Source organism: Stegostoma tigrinum, chromosome 8 (assembly GCF_030684315.1).
Source record: "Stegostoma tigrinum isolate sSteTig4 chromosome 8, sSteTig4.hap1, whole genome shotgun sequence".
Classification (NCBI taxonomy): Eukaryota; Metazoa; Chordata; class Chondrichthyes; order Orectolobiformes; family Stegostomatidae; genus Stegostoma; species Stegostoma tigrinum.
The window spans coordinates 70,073,679-70,092,624 of NC_081361.1; the positions used below are offsets into that span (position 1 = coordinate 70,073,679).

The 18,946-nt window shown below is 39.2% G+C and overlaps 1 protein-coding gene across 4 annotated transcripts in view; it reads left to right on the plus strand.

Moving 5' to 3' along the window:
* rnf220a (ring finger protein 220a) overlaps nt 1-18,946 on the plus strand; it is a 479,432-nt gene that overhangs the window by 393,037 nt on the left and 67,449 nt on the right. For all 4 annotated transcript variants that reach the window (XM_048539068.2, XM_048539069.2, XM_048539066.2 and 1 more), the window contains exon 8: nt 7,366-7,504. In XM_048539068.2, the coding sequence (XP_048395025.1) occupies nt 7,366-7,504 (139 nt within the window). The remainder of the gene's footprint in view (nt 1-7,365; nt 7,505-18,946) is intronic.

Sequence of the window (18,946 nt, forward strand, 5' to 3'; positions counted from 1 at the left end):
CTTGGAGGAGATTTTTTTATTAATTCATGGGATAAGAGTGTTGCTCGCTAAGCAGCATTTATTGCCCATCCCTAATTGCTCAGAGGGTGATTAAGAATCAACCACATTGCTGTGGGTCTGGAGTCAGATGTAGGCTAGACCAGGTAAGGATAGCAGTTTCCTTCCCTAAAGGACATTATTTGACCAGATGGGCTTTTCCAGCAATCGACAATCGATTTAAAAAAAACATACAAAAAAGTAAAGAGTAGTGGGAAACTAGTAGACTGGGAAATCTTTAAAGGCCGACAGAAAATCACAAAAAAAAGTTATAAAGAAAAGTAAGATAGATTGGGAGAGTAAACTAGCTCAGAATATAAAAACAGACAGCAAAAGTTTCTATAAATATATAAATGGCAATAGAGTGGTGAAGGTAAACATTGGTCCTTTAGAGGATGAGAAGTCCAATTTAATAACTGGGAATGAGGAAATAGCTGAGACATTGAAACAGTTATTTGGTGTCAGTCTTCACAGTGGAAGACACAAATAACATGCCGAAAACTAATGGCAAGAAGGTTATAGCAGGTGAGGACCTAGAAACTATCAGTATCACTAAGGAGGCAGTGCTGGGCATGCTAATGGGGTTAAAGGTAGACAAGTCTCCTGGCCTTGATGAAATGCATCCCAGGGTACTAAAAGAGGTGATGAGGGAAATAGCAAATGCACTAGTAATTATTTACCAAAAATCACTGGACTCTGGGGTGGTTCCTGAAGATCGGAAAACAGCCAGCGTAACACCACTGTTTAAAAAAGGAAGTAGACAAAAAGCAGGTAACTATAGGCCAATTAGCTTAACTTCAGTAGTGGGGAGAATGCTTGACTCTGTCATTAAGGAAGAAATAGCAAGACATCTGGATGTAAATTGTCCCATTGGGAACATGCAGCATGGGTTCATGAAGGATAGGTCATGTTTAACTAATTTGGTGGAATTCTTTGAGGACATTACTTGCATGGTGGACAATGGGGAACCTGTGGATGTGGTGTATCTGGATTTCCAGAAGGCATTTGACAAGGTGCAACACCAAAGGCTGCTATATAAGATAAAGTTGCACGGTATTACAGGTAATACATTGGCATGGATAGACGATTGGTTGACCAGTAGAAAGCAAATTATAGGAGTAAATGGGTGTTTTTCTGGTTGGTGGTCAGTGGCTAGTGGTGTCCCTCAGGGATCAGTGTTGGGACCTCAATTGTTTATAATTTACATAGATGATTTGGAGTTGGGGAGTGTGGTGTGTCAAAATTTGCAGATGATACTAAGGTGAGTGGTAGAGCAAAATGTACAGAAGACACTGAAAGTCTGCAGAGGGATATAGATAGTCTAAGTTAGTGGGCAAAGGTCTGGCAGATGGAGTACAATGTTGATAAGTGTGAGGTCATCCATTTTGGTAGGAATAACAGCAAAATGGACTATGTTTTAAATAGTAAGAAATTGCAGCACGCTGCTGTGCATTGGGACTTGGGTGCCCTTGATGACGAATCGCTGAAGGTGGGATTGCAGGTGCAGCAGGTGATTAAAAAGGCAAATGGAATTTTGTCTGCCATTGCTCGAGGGATGGAGTTTAAAAACATGGAGGCTATGCTGCAGCTGTGTAGGGTCCTGGTGAGGCCACACCTGGAGTACCGTGTGCGGTTTTGGTCTCCTTACTTGAGAAGAGATATATTAGCATTGGAGAGGGTGCAGAGAAGATTCATTCGGTTGATTCCAGAGTTGAGAGGATTGTATTATGAGGAGAGACTGAGTAGACTGGGCTTATACTCACCATAATTCAGAAGAATGAGGGGAGATCTTGTAGAAACATACAAGATTATGAAGGGAATAGATAAAGTGGAGGCAGGAAGGTTGTTTCTGCTAGTAGGTGAAACTACGCCTAGAATGCATCGCCTCAAAATAAAGGGAAGCAGATGTAGGACTGAGGTCAGGAGGAACTTCTTCACCCAAAGTGTTGTGAATCTGTGGAATTCCCTGCCCAGTGAAGCAGTTGAAGCTACCTCACTGTTCTTAAGGCAAGGCTAAATAAATTTTTGAACAGTAAAGGAATTAAGGGTTATGGTGAGTAGGCGGGTAAGTGGAGCTGAGTCTGAAAAAGATCAGCCATGATCTTATTAAATGGCGGGGCAGGCTTGAGGGGCCAGTTGGTCTACTCCTGCTCCTAGTTCTTATGTTTTATGGGCATCATTCGGTCCTTAATCCCAGATATATTATTGAAGTCATATTCCACTGTCTGGCAGGATTTGAACCCAGGTCCCCAGAATATCATCTGGGTCTCTGGATTAACAGTCCAGCGATAATACCACTAGGCCATCACCTCCCCTATTAATCCATATGTTCCTCCTGAACCATTAGGTGATTCAAAACAATGTTTATCTAATTTCTGGCTATTGAACAACCACCTAGCAGGTCTGGCCTGACAGAGAATCTGTGACTGCCGCCATTCTCAGGCTTCCAACTAATATTATGTTTGGTCATGATTTAGAAGTCATAATCGAGAAACTGAATTGTGTGTGTGAACATGATCCCATTCTCTGCAGGACGCTTTCCACCTGCTCAATGTTACAGATAGGTTTTCAGACATGGCAAGATAATAATTGGTTTAAAAGAGGTAAATGTTTGGATTTATTTTAGTTGCTCTCTAGTTTCTGCCAGACAGCAAATTTAGAAACAGATCCAAGTCTTGCTCAGCTTTTCCATTGCACGACTTTTGGAATTTTTTTTTAAGCCTTGTTAGTCAAGATTAAGTTTTTTAGATGTGGCATATACTTAAGCATACATAGCAAAACGTAAGACAGGAAAAGACCAGCTTGTCTACCTAGCCAGATGTTGTGATGGCTTATGGATCGTGACACAAACACTTCCTACCTACCTTGAGCCATGTCGTTTCTATGTGGGCAAAAAACAGATAAAACACAGCCAATCACAGTCACATATGAAAAATTTGGAAAAGCTTCCTCTGATCCTTTTTGTCCTGACTTGTACTACTCAAAACCTGATGTTTCTGTATTGTGCAGTTCCTAGATCTCTTGAAAATACACAACAAATCAACGCTTATTGCACCAGCTGTCAAACTGATTCACAGAAGTACTGTCCTTTGAGAAAAGAAGTGCGATCTGCCAGTGAATCTAGTTTTCCCCTTCTGTAACTTAGAAAGCAATTATCAATCATTGCACTAATTCTTCCAGAGGAGCTTGTGAATTGACAGTTCAGAAGTCTTCTGGAAGTTTAGGTGCACTATGTTTGTTGCATTTCCCTCATTCACTAACATAGTAATCTGTTCAAAATATTATATCATTATAAGACATAACTTTTCCAGCAACACCATTGAGTGTCCCTGAAGCTGCCTTCTCTAGAGGTTAGCACTGCTGCCTCACAGTGCCAGGGGCCTGAATTGAATTCCAGTCGCTGGTGACTGTCTGCGTGGACTTCAGTAAAGCCTTTGATAAGGTTCCACATGGTAGGCGATTGGAGAAAATGCAGAGGCATGGGATTGAGGGAGAATTAGCAGTTTGGATCAGAAACTGACTTTCTATAAGAAGGCAACGAGTGGTGGTAGATGGAAAATATTCAGTATGGAGTCCGGTTACTAGTGGTGTGCCTCAAGGATCTGCTTTGGGACCACTGCTGTTTGTCATTTTTATAAATGACTTGGACGCAGGCATAGGTGGATGGGTTAGTAAGTTTGCAGATGACACTAGAGTCGGTGGAGTGGTGGACAGTATGGAAGAATGTTGCAGCTTGCAGGGAGACTTGGATAAACTGCAGAATTGAGCTTAACGGTGGCAAACGGAGTTCAATGCAGATAAATGTGAGGTGAATCACTTTGGGAAGACTAATAGGAAGGCAGAACACTGGGTCAGTGGAAAGATGCTTGGTAGTGTGGATGTGCAGAGGGATCTTGGTGTCCATGTATGTAGATTCCTGAAAGTTGCCACCCAGGTTGATAGTGCTGTTAAGAAGGCCTACGGCGTGTTAGGTTTTATTGGTAGAGGGATTGAGTTCCAGAGCTGTGATGTCATGCTGCAACTGTACAAAACACTAGTGCGGCCTCATTTGGAATATTGCGTGCAGTTCTGGTCGCCCCATTATAGGAAGGATGTGGAAGCATTGGAAAAGGTGCAGAGGAGATTTACCGTTGCCTGGTCTGGAGCGAAGGTCCTATGAGTAAAGGCTGAGGGACTTGGGTCTGTTCTCATTGGAGAGAAGAAGGCTAAGAGGGGATTTAATAGAGACATACAAGATGTTCAGAGGACTAGATAGGGTGGACAGTGAGAGTCTTTTTCCTAGGATGATGACGTTGGCTTGCACGAGGGGGCGTAGCTGCAAATTGAGGGGTGATAGATTTAAGACAGATGTCAGAGGCAGGTTCTTTACTCAGAGCGTGGTATGTGCGTGGAATGCCCTGCCTGCCAGTGTAGTTAACTCAGCCACGTTAGGAGCATTTAAACAGCTCTTGGATATGCATATGGATGATGATGGGATAGTGTAGGGGGATGGGCTTAGATTAGTTCACAGGTCGGTGCAACATCGAGGGCCAAGAGGCTTGTTCTGCGCTGTATTGTTGTAAGTTCTTTGTGTGGAGTTCGTATATTCTCCCTGCTCCCTGTGTCTGCGTGGGTTTCCTTTGGATGTTCCGGTTTCCTCCCGCAGTCTAAAGATGTGCGGGTTTGTGTTAGGGTTAGGGTTGGGATTGGCCATAGGCTTGGTGAAAGGAAATGCTGGGTTACAGGGCTGGTGGGGGGGGGAAGAGTGCTGTTGGGTAGGTCGCTGCAGACTTGATGGGTGGAATAGTCTCTTTCTGCATCATAGGAGTTCTATGATTCTAAGCCCAGTAGCTCTATCAGGTATACCTGTGATACCTTCAGCTTCTTACCTGTGCTTGAAGGCCAAGTACTTACCTGTTGACTCTGCCTTATCAGCCTTTCAGTCTAAGGAAAAGTTCCTGATGGAAATTCATGGGATATCCATGTTTACAACTTCGTCAGTGAATGTCCACTGAGCTGACTTGATCTCTTTAAAGATTGCTTATAATGTAACCCGAAAGCTATAACATGAGCTATCTTATAGTTGACAACACTTCCACAATAAACAGAAGCAAAGCATTAATTTAAAATCTCTGTTATTCCCTCGGCATCCTCACTGATTTGTGTTATTAATCTTGATCAAAATCTATGTGTTTCATTTGGAAAAAGAAACTGAGGTTCTAGTTATGACTGTGCAGGTAACTAATTATTCTAAAGTAACAAAATGCAACAGACTTTGAATTGCACTGCAAAATGCTGTATTTATCTCTTTTGTAAATCTCTAGGCAGCAAAATAATAATTATTTTTATTGGAATCTCCTCTGTTGTACATTATTTTATTTCCCAGAAATTGCCTTAGAATCACGTCAGAGTTTTGCTCTCCTGTTTTATATTTTACCTGTCCATATCTAGATATCTTTTCTCCACTGTACCTCAGTCATCAAGTGAAATTAGATGCTCATTACTTTGATAGATTTAAATAAATTAAAGGTAGATGGTTTCAAGGAATGCAAACTTGTAGTTAAAAGCTTAATTTAGAAAGGATTTTGCTTCTCTATTGCTCATGCTGGAGGAAAGCTATCTGTACCTGGGTTCTTGACAGTGCCATTTAATAACAGTCTCTGTGAATTAAGTATTTAGTTCACTTAACATGTAATGATATTCTAATAATTAAAAGTATCCAGAAATCATGTGAGGATGTGTACATCTGCAATTATTATTAGGAAAGCTATAAAATTCTTACTCATTTTAAACCAACTTCTAAGTATTGGATCATTTGTAACATATTAATCTTTCCAAATTGCATGTTATTTGAATCCATCTGCTAAAATCAGGTATAGTGGTTATTTTTCTTTGCATGAATTTGCAACTAATTTAGTGTTATTAACTTTAATTTGAAGCCTTATTTTAAGAATTATCTCAAATTTCTGTGAATTTGCATCTTGTATGCAGTCCTAGGTTAATTCCTCCCCACTTCTAATGGACATTTTTATTTTTCAAATGAAATACAAGGAAATGGAAGCAGAGTACAGACCTATCATAAAATGGGCCTTCAAGACATTTGTATTTCTAATGTATTCTGTTACTGCTAAGAGTTGAAGTCTGTGGTTGAACTTTCAACAGGAATTGGGGTGAAAGCAGTCGTTAAAAAAATGGTTCAGAACAATGGTTTTGGGGGGTAAAACAGGAACAAATTTTTGTGTTAAAATTGGAGCATGTTGCTGCTTTGTTGGAATGTTGCTTTCAATTACTGTTAGAACATGGAATATAGAATACAACAGCACTGGAGCAGGTCCTTTGGCCCACCATGTCTGCATCCACTTTGATGCCATTCGAAACTCATCCTATCTGCCTATACATGGTCCATATCCCTCTATTCTCAGCCTGTTCGTGTGTCTGTCTAAACAGCTCTTAAACTTTGCTCCGGTTACATTTAATAAAGCCTGGTAAGTTCACCCCCCCATCCACCCAGTATAGGTGTGATTTTATTGCATACACAGGGAAACCTCTTTGGGTCGAGAAGGAAGATAGAGAAGGTAGGAATGAATGTCAAAGAACACTGTCATTTTTCACTGTAATGAGGCAGAGTACATCATAGCTGATTGCTGGTTGCTGAAGGGGATGCCAAACTGTTTTTTGAGATTGTCAAGGCCATGCCAGGCAAAGGGGCCCTGACAGATTGCATGATGGATAAAGATCTGTCCCTAACCACAATGATTGATTGTATTCAAGTGTCAGCTCAGTCTAATTGCTACTAACTGCTGAAGGGATAACATATTAAAATATTAGGCAACCTGTTACATTAATCTCTATCATACATTTGTTTCAAAATTAACGATTACAGTTTTCGAAGGTTTGCAGGGCTGTGCCGTTCATTGGTCAGTAAGTAGTAGAATGTTAATTAGAGGAAACCATACCCAGAAAACTATAACATTTAAAGTTCTGTGAGCGTGTATTGAACTAATCTGAGTTTCTTATAGAAAAGACCAGGAGGTGAGTAATTTAGAAATAATTTTAGTGAGAGTTGCAGAAGACAAAGATAATTTTTAACTGAATGAAAGAAATTGGAACACCAGATTTTCTTATTTGGAAACAGACTATCATTGTGTTTTTTTTTAATCATATGACTCCTGTTTATGAACTGCTTATGTCAAATGTCATCAGGTTCACTGAATAGAAAAAGATGATTTTCTCTTTCACCATGTAATTTTAATAACAAAATCTGAAATGATGCACATTATATGAAACTTAAAGAAAAGTGATTGAAGTCGTTTTTAAAAAATGACTAATACCGTTTATTTCAATCCACAGAGAGATGGCTCTTGCACAAATGATGATGAGTCAGTGGACATAGAAAATGAGAGTGGAAGTGTGAACAGATTTGAAGAGTACGAATGGTGTGGGCAGAAGAGGATACGAGCTACAACCTTATTGGAAGGTGGCTTTCGAGGTGTGTAGTGTTATGAATGTTTTGAACATTGCTGCTGTTAATCAAATTTTAAACTGATTTGTATAATGTCTTTTTTCCAAAAAAGTAAAATTTTAAATTAAAACCTTGGTCATAAATCATTTAAAAAAAAAAATTTTTAATTGTTTGAAGCTTCTCAGTGCTTTGAACTTTTAAGTACGAATGTCCGTGATTGACTGTTTGCACCTGAACTGTGTGTGTTTGGGATCGTTGCTATTGGGCCAGTCTATACCCAGATGGATAAAGGTCAAAATCGAGTCAAGACATTTAGAGGTTTAAATAAAAGTATGCAGAGATGATGTGGACCTCTTGTCATACGTGTAGTAAAATGCTGGTTTAAAATTGGTGTCATGCCCTATTTTCTCTTGAAAGAGATAAAACCAAAGTCAAAGCAAAAAGTACTGAGGGTCATCTGTGACTCTCACAGGACAAATTGAAGGACTTCACAGCCTTTGTAGCAAGGTGAACAAAAGGCAAATGAGGGAAATGACCAGATAGTTTTTCTTTTTGCTAGTGTTATTTAAGGGAACAGCGTTGACCAGGGCACCGTGAGAAATGTATTTTGCCTTGTGTGACACACCCACCTAAATAATTTGGGGAGGCATGATTATTAATCCCATCAGGAAAGAACCATGTGAGAATGCAGCCATTCTTCAGTATTGCGTTGAATTGTCAGCTCTGATTAGTGTGTAAACATGTACTAATGATTGAAATTGTATTGTCTCAGAATATTACCAATTCCATTGGTATCTATTAGACAAATGTTTTAAAGTAACAGTTACAATTGTAAAGAGTTTAGTTGATACAATTTTATAATTCCCTAAGGCCTCATAAACAGATTTTCCAGAATTGAAGGGTTAAAAAAAATCGAACAATATTTTTCTCTCCAGCAAAACAGTGTCCTGAAATAATTGTTTCAGAGATAGTAGGAACTGCAGATTTTGGACAATCTGAGATACCAAGGTGTAGAGCTGAATGAACACAGCAGGTCAAGCAGCATCTGAGGAGCAGGAAGGCTTCTGTGTTCATCCAGCTCCACGCCTTGGTACTCCTAAAATAATTGTTTCTACTTAGCTTTGTGTTGCCTGAAACTACCCTCCCATCTTTCGCTATTTTCTTCGAATCATCGAATCTCTACAATGTAGAAAGGGCAGTTTGGCCCAAATATTCCACACTGACCCTTTGAAGAGCATCCCATCCAGACCCAGTTTCTGCAACCCCGTATTTACCCTAGCTGACCCACCTCCTGCGCACATCCCTCGATGCTGTGGGACAGTTTAGTATGGTCAGTCCACTTAACCTGCACATCCTTGGACTGGGAAACCAGAGCACCCAGAGGAAATCCATGCGGACATGGTGGAGAAAGTGCAAACTCCACGTAGACAGTCACTCAAGGCTGGAATTGAACCTGGGTTCTTGGCACTATGAGGAAGTAGTGCTAACTGCTGTGTCACTGTAGCCCATTCTGTTCATTAAAATTTCAAGTAGTCCCTGTCTTTTTTCTTTCATCATAGGTCATGAGGTCTAAAACTGGAGTGCCATCAATTATGTTCCACAGTTACTATCGCTTAGAAGCTCCTTTTAGGTAAAGTTGTCTGACCTGGTGACTGTGCTGATAGCATGTTGACTTCCTCATTGAATTGTTCCTTTGCCTCTGTGGTGGAGTGCAGCAATGGAGCAACAATACTAACTGAGCTCCAGAAGTTTATAAAATTTCGGAAAATGACCATTAATATTCCTGGAAATATTGAATGCAATGTTGGTCATCCTCCAAAATTTTACAGACTCTGAAGCATTTCCTATAGTTGAGAGGGTGACACGTAACCCCAATATTTTTTAAAAAGGGAAGAAGGAAAAGAAAGTGAGAATTGCAGATTTGTTTAGCCTGACATCAGTAATGAGGAAAATGCTAATGTCTATCCTAGAATGATAACAAAAACACTTAAGAAACATGAGTGAGTTTGCCCAAAGTCAGCATAGGTTAATAGAAGACAAATCATTCTTCACAAATTTATTGGAGTTCTTTGAGGATGTAACTAATAGAACAGATTAGGGAGAATCAGTGATGAGGTGTATTTGGATTTTTGGAATGAGGTTAGAGGGTGCAGTTAAAGCAAATGGGATAAGGAGTAATGTATTGTCATGGATTAAAGATTAGTTGACAAACAGGAAAAAAAGACTGAAAATGAGTAGGAATTTTTCAGAATGGCAGGCAGTGATTAGTGGGGTACCACAAAAATTGATGCTTGGACCTCAGCTATTCAGGGCGTATATAAATAATCTGGATAAGGGAATCAAATGCAACAGTTCCATGTTTGCTGATGATATCAAAACTGAGTGGGATTGTGAATTGTAAGGAGGCTTCTAAGGTGACTTAAACAAATTGAGTGAGTGGATAAGAGGATGCTTTACTGCAGTTATGTAGGGCCTTGATGAGACAACACCTTTTTTAAAAATCTGTTTGGGGAATGTGGCCGTTGCTGACAAGACCCAGCATTTATTGCCCCATCTGTAATTCCTAATTGGGCGTCAACTACTTTGCTGTGGGTCTGGAGTTACATGTAGGCCAGACTAGGTAAGGACAGCAGGTTTCCCTTCCTGAAGGGCATTGATGAATCAAATGCCTGCTGAGCCTTTCTATTGTTAGATCAGTGACTTTACTACTGCACCTCTACATTTTCCCTTTAGCCCCACTTGGATGTATTAAATGTCTTTTTTTCTCCCTGTCTAAAAAAATGCTATATTTGCCATAGTAAGAGTACAGTGGAGGTTCTCTAGGTTGATACTAGGATTGGCAGGAATGTCCTATTAGGAAAGATTGGTTTGACAAGGGCCTGTATTCACTAGAGTTTAGGAGAAAGAGAGAGAATCTAATTGAAATGTAAAAATTCTAACAGGGCTGGAGAGACAAGATGCAAGGAGGATCTTTTCCCTGGTTGGGGAGTTGAGAACTAGGGGTCACAGACTTCAGGTATAGGGTGGACCACATAGGACTGAGAGGAGGGAAAATATCTTCACTCAAAGGAGAATTGTCTTATTACAGGAGATTGTGGAGATCAAGTCATTGCATACATTCAAGAAAGAGGCAATTTTTTAGACTTTAGTGGCATCAAGTGATTGGGGGAGAAAATGGTAATATGATATTGTGGATCACCCATAATCATATTGAATGGTGGAGCACATTTGTTTTGCCTTCTCCTGCATTTTTGTTTTCTGTTTAACTGCCCCTGTTTGTGTTGAAAAGAAGATGGAGAGAGTATGTTCTGAACCATTTGTGGAGACCTTCTAATTGTAAGCTATCAAATACAGTAGCAGAATGAACAAAGTGAAATACTGCCAGTGCTGGAAATCTGACGTAAAAACAAACTTTTAGAAATAATCAGTTGGCCAGGCAGCAGCTGTGAAACCTGAAACAGAGTTGGCATTTTAAATCAATAACTGGTTAGAACAGAAAATGTTAGTTATGTTGCAGGTTTTAAACAGTTAGAGAGACCAAGGTAGTTGAGTGAGGAAGAATGAAGGAAAAGGTCTTTGGAAGCCAGAGATATTCATGGCGCAAAGTAATGCCAGGGTGGTATTGAGACAAGCAAAGAAAATAGTGCTGGATCTAAAATCGATGTTAATATGAATAGCAGAATCATCATCACTAGCTGCTGTCCAAAAAATGGAGACAAGGGAAATAGTCTGTAGTTGTTGAATCCGAAAGCCTGTATAAAGTGGCTATAGAAAGATGAGGTGCTGTTTGTTGAGCGTATATTAGGCTTTTATTAGAGCAATGTAGAGAGCTCAGTCTTAAGAGGGTGGAGAATAAAATGACAGCAACCAGAGCTGGTGGACTGAATGGTGGTATTCACAAAGCAGTTAACCCAGACTGCATTTGGTGTCTCCTGTGTAGAGAAGAGCAGTGAATACAGAAGACTAAATAGGAAGAAGTACAGCTGAATAGCTGTTTTACCCAGTCTGGGGGCTTGGATGATGGGACAGGATAAGGTATCATCTGCGCATGCACAAGAAGGTGCTTCAGAAGCTGATAGGATGTTGAGTGTGACTGAGGTGTAGACCAGGGCATTGCAGAAGGAGTCCTGCTTTTTGGAATTGTAGATGTATAAGGGAAAATGTGTTTGCAGTGATGTCATGCTTGAGATGCAAAGGATAGTGTGTGGAATTTGGATGCTGTACAAGTAGATGGAGGGAAAGGAAAAGCCTATTCCAAAAAGATGGTTCTAGATAATTCTAGAAAGAAAGTATAGGGAAGAGAGCAGAGGGTGGGAAATTGAATAGTCAGTGTTGGGGTCTCTGTCAGTCATGAGAGAGGGAAAAGCTCAGTTGAAGAGAAGACTCATTGCAAGAACTGGTATAGAAGGTAGCATTGCCAGATGTGGTGGAGTTGGAGAAACCAGAGAAAAGAATAGAGCCCTTACTGGAAACTGGGGAGGAGGAAATATAGTCAGGGTAGCTGTGGCAATCAATGGGGTTATGGTGGTATGTAATTGTTTCCCTAATTTTGGGGGATATGTTTCTTGATGTTTTGAGCATTTGTCTTTCTTCATCCAAAGGCAAATTAAAATATAAAAACATTCATTACTACCATACTGAAAAGCTAAGCATTTCCTCTGTAGGGATCTGTGTAAGAGAATAAAAATCAGGTGGTAAATTCCCTTTAAAGAAACCTGTCAAATCTGAGCCATTTTATCATCGCTAATATTTGACCTTTACTTGACCAGTCCTGGGGAATGTAATTTTAGCAGGACTCTACTTCTGGCTCACTGAGGGCAGGAGAGCTGAGAAATGAGAGCTTGTCAAACAAAATTTCCTGTTAGCTCCCTTGTTTTACCTAAATGAGGTAGGGCAGGGAGCACAGTGTCTCATTTCAGAAGTTATAAAATATTGAAAAAGCAGTGTCTTCTGGGAGCTGCCAGGGGGATTGCAGGTACAAGGGCTGTGATCAATTTGAACTGTTTTTCTAATGAAAGCTTCAGAGTATGTGTCAGCTGTGCTTCACAGCTGGGCCTGTCATGTCAATTGAAGAACAAGTCTGTGTTCTTAAGTACCTTGAAAGGAAAATAATATTCACTTGGCAAAATCTTCAAAGAACCACTTCATGGTGTTCAGAATTGAAACATTATCTTTTTTCAAGTGTTGTTATAAATATGGAAACAGAAAGTTTTAATTCTTTTAAATATATAGATGTTATTTTGTAACTTTTTCAAGAATACGTACTGCTGCAGGAAAGAATTGTATAGGTTCACCTGTTTGACCGCTGCATGCGCTGGTGTTTGGAACTGAGTTACTTCACTTTGAGTGAGCTTTCCTTTTGAGGAATGAAAGTTTGAGTGGGGGAGCTCCATAGAAAACATTTGAAAGGTCTTTTGGTTAAAATTCCACATCTTTTAAGGATTGGCTACACAGTAATATTCACATCTTTTTGTTGTTTGTTCTGTTTTAAGCAAAGAACATAAAACCAACTGGGGTATACTTGGAAGAAAGAACATTTTCTCAATAATAATTGTTTAGAAATGAATTTACTGACTGCATTTTTTTCTTCACCTTTTACATAAGGCATCAACTGGTTATTCTTCATATCAGAGGCTGAAATATTTTTGACAAAAAAGAACATGGAAAGGAGTAGGAGGGATTGTGTAATGTAGCTTTTTTATAAATGACAAATTGGTTAGAAGAACTGCATTGACATTTTCTGGTCTTCTACCATTCCATTATTCATTATTCCCTTCTTGAACACTTCTAAAAATAAAATTGTTGTTTTGATATAATTGAGATATCTGGTGAATATCAATAGTTAAAACTGAAGAGCGAGTGAAATCTGAACTCTTTGTTCTCATTTACAACATCTTTTCAAAAAAGCTGTTTTTATTCTTTGTAACATGTACTTTACAAAAAAAAATCCATTAACCCAAAAATTGAATTGGTTCAGCCTAAACCAGGACTATCATCTTTAAATGATTCACTGAAGTTTAAGGAAAGTGACTTTGAACAGTAACTAACTGAGGCTGCTCAGATAGCAGACTATTGACGTGCTGTAGATTGAACTATAGTAACTGTGGAATGAGCAAGGAGATAAGAAAGTAATGATGGCATCAGAAAACGTTTGAAACTGTGCTTTCATACCTGCTTTGTAATGTGACTTCAAAACTGGGGGGGGGGGAATTGTTCTGCCTGAGCAAGTCCCCACTCGCTGCAAACGACTGACTGAGGAAATCTTAGGTTGTTATTTCGGCCTGAGCAGATGGGACTAAGTAGATTAGGTAGCGATAGGTCAGAGGCGGCTAGTTGTTCCCTTCTGTTCAGTTCCATTTAGGGATTTTGGGTCGATTGGCATCATGTGTCATTCCTCTAGTGATATCGCTCAGGTATTGATCCAGTCTAGACAAGAGCTGGAGGCATTGCAGAGAACGCGTGCTGCACCATGCATAATGTGATTGAAAGGCAGTTAAAATGGCACTGACCTTTTCAGGGAGGATTAGATTGCCTGCCAAGTCTGTTTAAAGCAAGTGATAACACGAGGTAAGGAAAACTGTCCGGACAACTTCAGAGAGAGAAAGAGAGAGAGTGCGAGTAAGCGGTTGGGCAAGAATGTTGTACAGACCTCTGCTGGGCTTTTTGAAATAGCAGTGCTCTGCTGTGTAGATTTGAAGATGATTGAAGTTTATAAGAAAATTGTTTCACATTTCAGCTTCAGAACAAAATGGAAAATCTTGCAAAACCTCCCCTAGACAGAACAATTTACAAGCTGAATGTTAAGCTGAGTATTGTTTTAATAATTTTAAAGTCAAGGTTTGAACAAACCTATGTTAACATTTCAATGAAAATAAGAAACTTAAAAGACATCATTATTTTGGTTTTGCTTAGTTTCATTTACTCACTCTGTGTGACTTGGTATTGAAAGTCTAATATATACAAATGATATGAAGCAGCTTTTGTAGGTCATCAGATACCACTATAATCAGGTAAAATTATTTTGGAAGCTTCTGGTTGAGGATCTTAGGATTTGAGAATCCCTTGGCGCAAATTTGTTTGGGTTGACTTCAGAAGATGTGGTTATAATGTTGGAATCGTAATAGGAAGATTTCCTATTCTTGCCATTTGTAATAAAATTCTACATTAAAATGCCTTTATGATTTTTCCAGAAATAGCATAAGCCAAGAATATTCATAATGTATTCACAGTGTTGTTAACAAATGGCCAACAGTGTAAACCTCCCATGTTGAGGTGGATTCACCCTTGCTTGTGCTGGATGAAATAACCTGGGCTATATAGGTTGAATGGGAAGAGAGATACGTGATCTGTCAATGCAAAGTTCAATCCCTTTACAGTTACGGAATAATAGGTAGAGTGCTAAAGTTGAAATCTTAACAATGTCACACATCTTTTTCAATGGGTAATTTTGAAGCATATAGAATTTAGAATGAGCTAATGTGGAACCAGTACTGAACTAATGCATGTTCAAAGGAAGAGAGAAACCAAGAATCTTTTCAGACAAATTCTAGAAATTCCAGGTATCTCTATGTTTTCCTTTCACAGATATTCAATGCATAATTCCCAATGTAGTATATAATGCAGAGGACTTAAATGGAATGAAGGCTTATACTTGGACCTGTCTAACCATGAAATAGTTACATTTTTAAAATGCCATTCTTCCTATTGCAGTGTGATTCACGAGCTGTTTGAGATGGACAATTATATTCACTAACAGTAGTACAGTTCCACTGACCTCATTTGTCAAATTTCAAACGTTTCATTGTTCAGGACTCATTCTCAGAATTGACATGTAAGCTAGCACTTCCACCAAATTACTGAAGGCGCTGCCTTTCAGAATGAATGGGAATGGAGTTTTTAAAATGTTTCATATATATTTGAGATCCTGAGATTTATTTTTTTTTTATACAAGCTCGCTTTTATCCCTTCTTTTGATCTGAAATAAATAGTTTAATCTTGTTAATTTAATAGTCTGGCTAATCTCCTGCATGAAGTGCTTTGAAAACTGTGGAAATGTACCTTATAAAGCAAAGCTTAGAACTTTGAAGTATAGTGATGTAGACGTTTGCAACCCTTGAGCCTAGATTCAAATTCACTACGAAGACAAGACATAGAAGCATAGGAACACGAGTGGGACATTCAGTAACTGGAACTTTTTCTGCTATTTATTTACATCAAAGCTAATCAGTATCTTAACTAGATCTACCACTTGGCTTTTGTGCTCTTAAATAAAGTTGCTTCTAAGGGATCTATATATAATAATTTGGGTGATCGAAATCCATTCCATGTGGGGGGATGTGTTTACACAGAAAGATGCATCGAGCTCACATTAATGCTTTGTGCCAAGGACAGACCTAAAACTAGTGTGGATAATAGAAAATAATAGGGTTGCTGGTGCTCTGGAGGATTCTGAAGCTGGGTCTGAGTCGTATGTTTGGGGTAGAGTGGAGAATACTTTAGTCTCCTCCAGAGAAGAGTTTCATGGTGTCATTAAATGCTTGAAAAAAGTGTCCTAATCACCAGCACTACCAGCTCTCATTCAGTGAACACAAAACGATTAACTGTAAATTCAAATTCAATATGAGTAGTGCATTTCAGTGAATAAGTTGTAAATTTATTGATGGCAACCTACCTCTAGGCCAATAGCAAGAACTTGGATTTACAAAGCACCTTCAATGTAGTGAAATGCTCAAAGCTGCTTCGCAGGAGTGTTATAAGATAAAGTATAACATCGAACTGGATAAGAATAGGTAAGATGATGAAAAACTTCATCAAAAAGGTAGTATTTAAAAAGAGAAAAGCAAGGTAATGCAACATATAGATATATTCCAGAGTTTCAGAACTTGGCAGAGAAAGTGAGGTCATCAGTGGTGGAATAATTAAAATTGGTGATGCACCGGATGCCAGAATTAGAAGAGCATAAGTGGGTTGGAGAAATTAGAGATATGGAGCAGCAAGGCTATGGATGGAATTGAACAGGGACAAGAATTTCAAAATCGAGACTGATGGACCAGGACCCAAGTGAGGATCAGTAACCACAAAGGTGATAGGAGAATAAGACTCTCAGTAGGTTGCATTTAGCAAATGTAATGCTTTCTGTGACTCCACTGTAAGACTATTTTGCTGCATTGCTTAGGCATAAAAGTTAAATTTTACAAATATGCAAATACTTGATTGATATTCTTTCTCCCTTTCCTAAACATTTTTGAATAATGCTTTATCTAGGCTTCTGAATCTGGACTCTATATTTGGAATTGGACTAAAAGTCGGAACGGATACTTTTTAAAAAAACTGAGAACAGCAAGTGTGTTGGAAAATCATTCAAGATAAAAGTGGCTATATGCATAAATGTTGTGGCAGATACCTTTTTGGTGCTTTCAGTTTTTGGTTAAATAATCTACGCTTAGATACAGTTAAATAGGCTGTGAAGTGCTATGGAGCAACTGATGGAATGAATTTCCACCAAGACATCTTGGATCTATATATAAAAAAAATTTTTTTACCTGATCGTTAAGTTATTCCTTAGGTAAATTGACACAATGATGGGGTGGAATCTCAATATGTTCATTTGAGATTTTACCTGACGATACGTACTCCTCCGGAAGATTTGGTCCCATTTAGAACAATTCACATTGTGTGCTTGAAGAATGAATTGGATGGATGGGTTGAGCAGCTTTTTATGGTTCTTGAAGTTCAGATATACTGTAGTAGTCTAGAAAAGTGAACCATTTATAGACGCACTTATTGGAGATCAGTTTCAAGGACATTATACCTTCACACTTGAGCATTACTGAAAAACAGTGCATTTCATCTGTACCAATGAGGAAAATTTGCAAGAAATGCCAATGCCAAAGGAAAACAGCATTTATACTGTATGAGAGCAGTGTGTTGTTTCGCTTGCCATGGGACACTCTTTGGAGCTGTTGCCTTGGAGAATGCGTTATTTAATAATTGAAACTTGTGGCCATGTTTTGGTTATGTTTTAAACAGACAGGTTGATTCTTGGTCAAGACATTGGCCTGAGAAATGAATCAAAGAATGGCTGCCACTTAATGTTTTGAGATGAAACAAATGCAGTACATGTTCCTTCTGCCTGCAAATAACAGTTTCTCCTGTATTAAGATAAGAACCTTCTAGTACATCAGTGAGTCTCATTGCAAAGTTGACTGACAAAGTGAAATTGGCGTTAGCACAATGCTTTGTACACTTAGAATTATTTAGCAAGCATTGCCCTATTGCAGACTCACATCTAATGTTGTGCATGCTAGTTGAAAATGACCAGTACTTTGCTTGTTATGCATAGCCAAAAGGATAGGCTGTTCAGTACAGTTGGCTAGTCTTTGGGCTGCATGACTGCACACCAAGCATCACAATAGCACTGAAATTCATGTGTAATGTTACTCATCTATGGTAGGCAGAACATCTTTTTGGCTTGGTGGCAACATAGCAAGTACCACTTGTATTACTGAATAGTGGTGAAATTCTGTTTTTCAGTCTGGAGAAAGATATAGAAAGGAATCAATATCAGAACTAGCACAGTAGGGAACTGGAGGAACACAGCAGGCCAGGCAACATCAGAGGAGCAGGAAAGTTGACGTTTCAGATTGGGACCTGTCTTTAGAAATGGGAGGGGGAAGGGAGCTGGGTAATAAACAGAGAGAGGTGGGGTGGGGCAGGGGAAGGTAGGTAGGTGGTGATAGATGAGTGCAGGTAGAGAGTGGTGCGGATTGGTCAATGGAATGGCTGGGGTGGATAGATGGGAGAGCAGATGGACAGGTTTTGTCAGTTCAAGGAAGCAGGGATGAGAGAAGGGGTTGGACATAGGATGAGGACGAGGGGTGGGGAGATTATCTCTCAATATCAGAATTGTTGCTTGTTTGATATATAGTAATGACCTAGAACTGGAAGGGCAGCATGCAATTTCAGAATCTGCAGATGACATAAAACTTGGAAGTATTGTATACAATGAGGAGAGTGGTGATAGGCTTCAAAAGCTGGGTTATTTTCCTTCAGATAGAGTAGGTTAAGAAGAGATTTGACTGAAATATTCAAAAATAATAAGAGGTCTTCCAATGTAAATGGAAAAAAAAAATTCCATTCCAGTCATTCCTTCACTGTTGCTGGCTCAAAATCCTGAAATTTCCTCCGTAGCAGCATTGTGGGTCTACAAGACATGGATTGCAGTAATTTCGGAAAGCATCTTACTGCCACCTTCTCAAGGGCAGCTAGGGGATAGGCAGTAAGTGCTGACTAGCCAGCAATGTCCACCTCGCGTGAATAAATGAAAAAAAGTGCTAACAGAAAGGTTAAGAATGAGAGGACGTTGACTTAAGATAATTAACAAAAATACTAAAGGGATGATTCATTTAGGCTGCTTCTGAGTTTCCTGGCATTCTTATTGTTAATCTTCAACCAATTCAGTTCACTCCG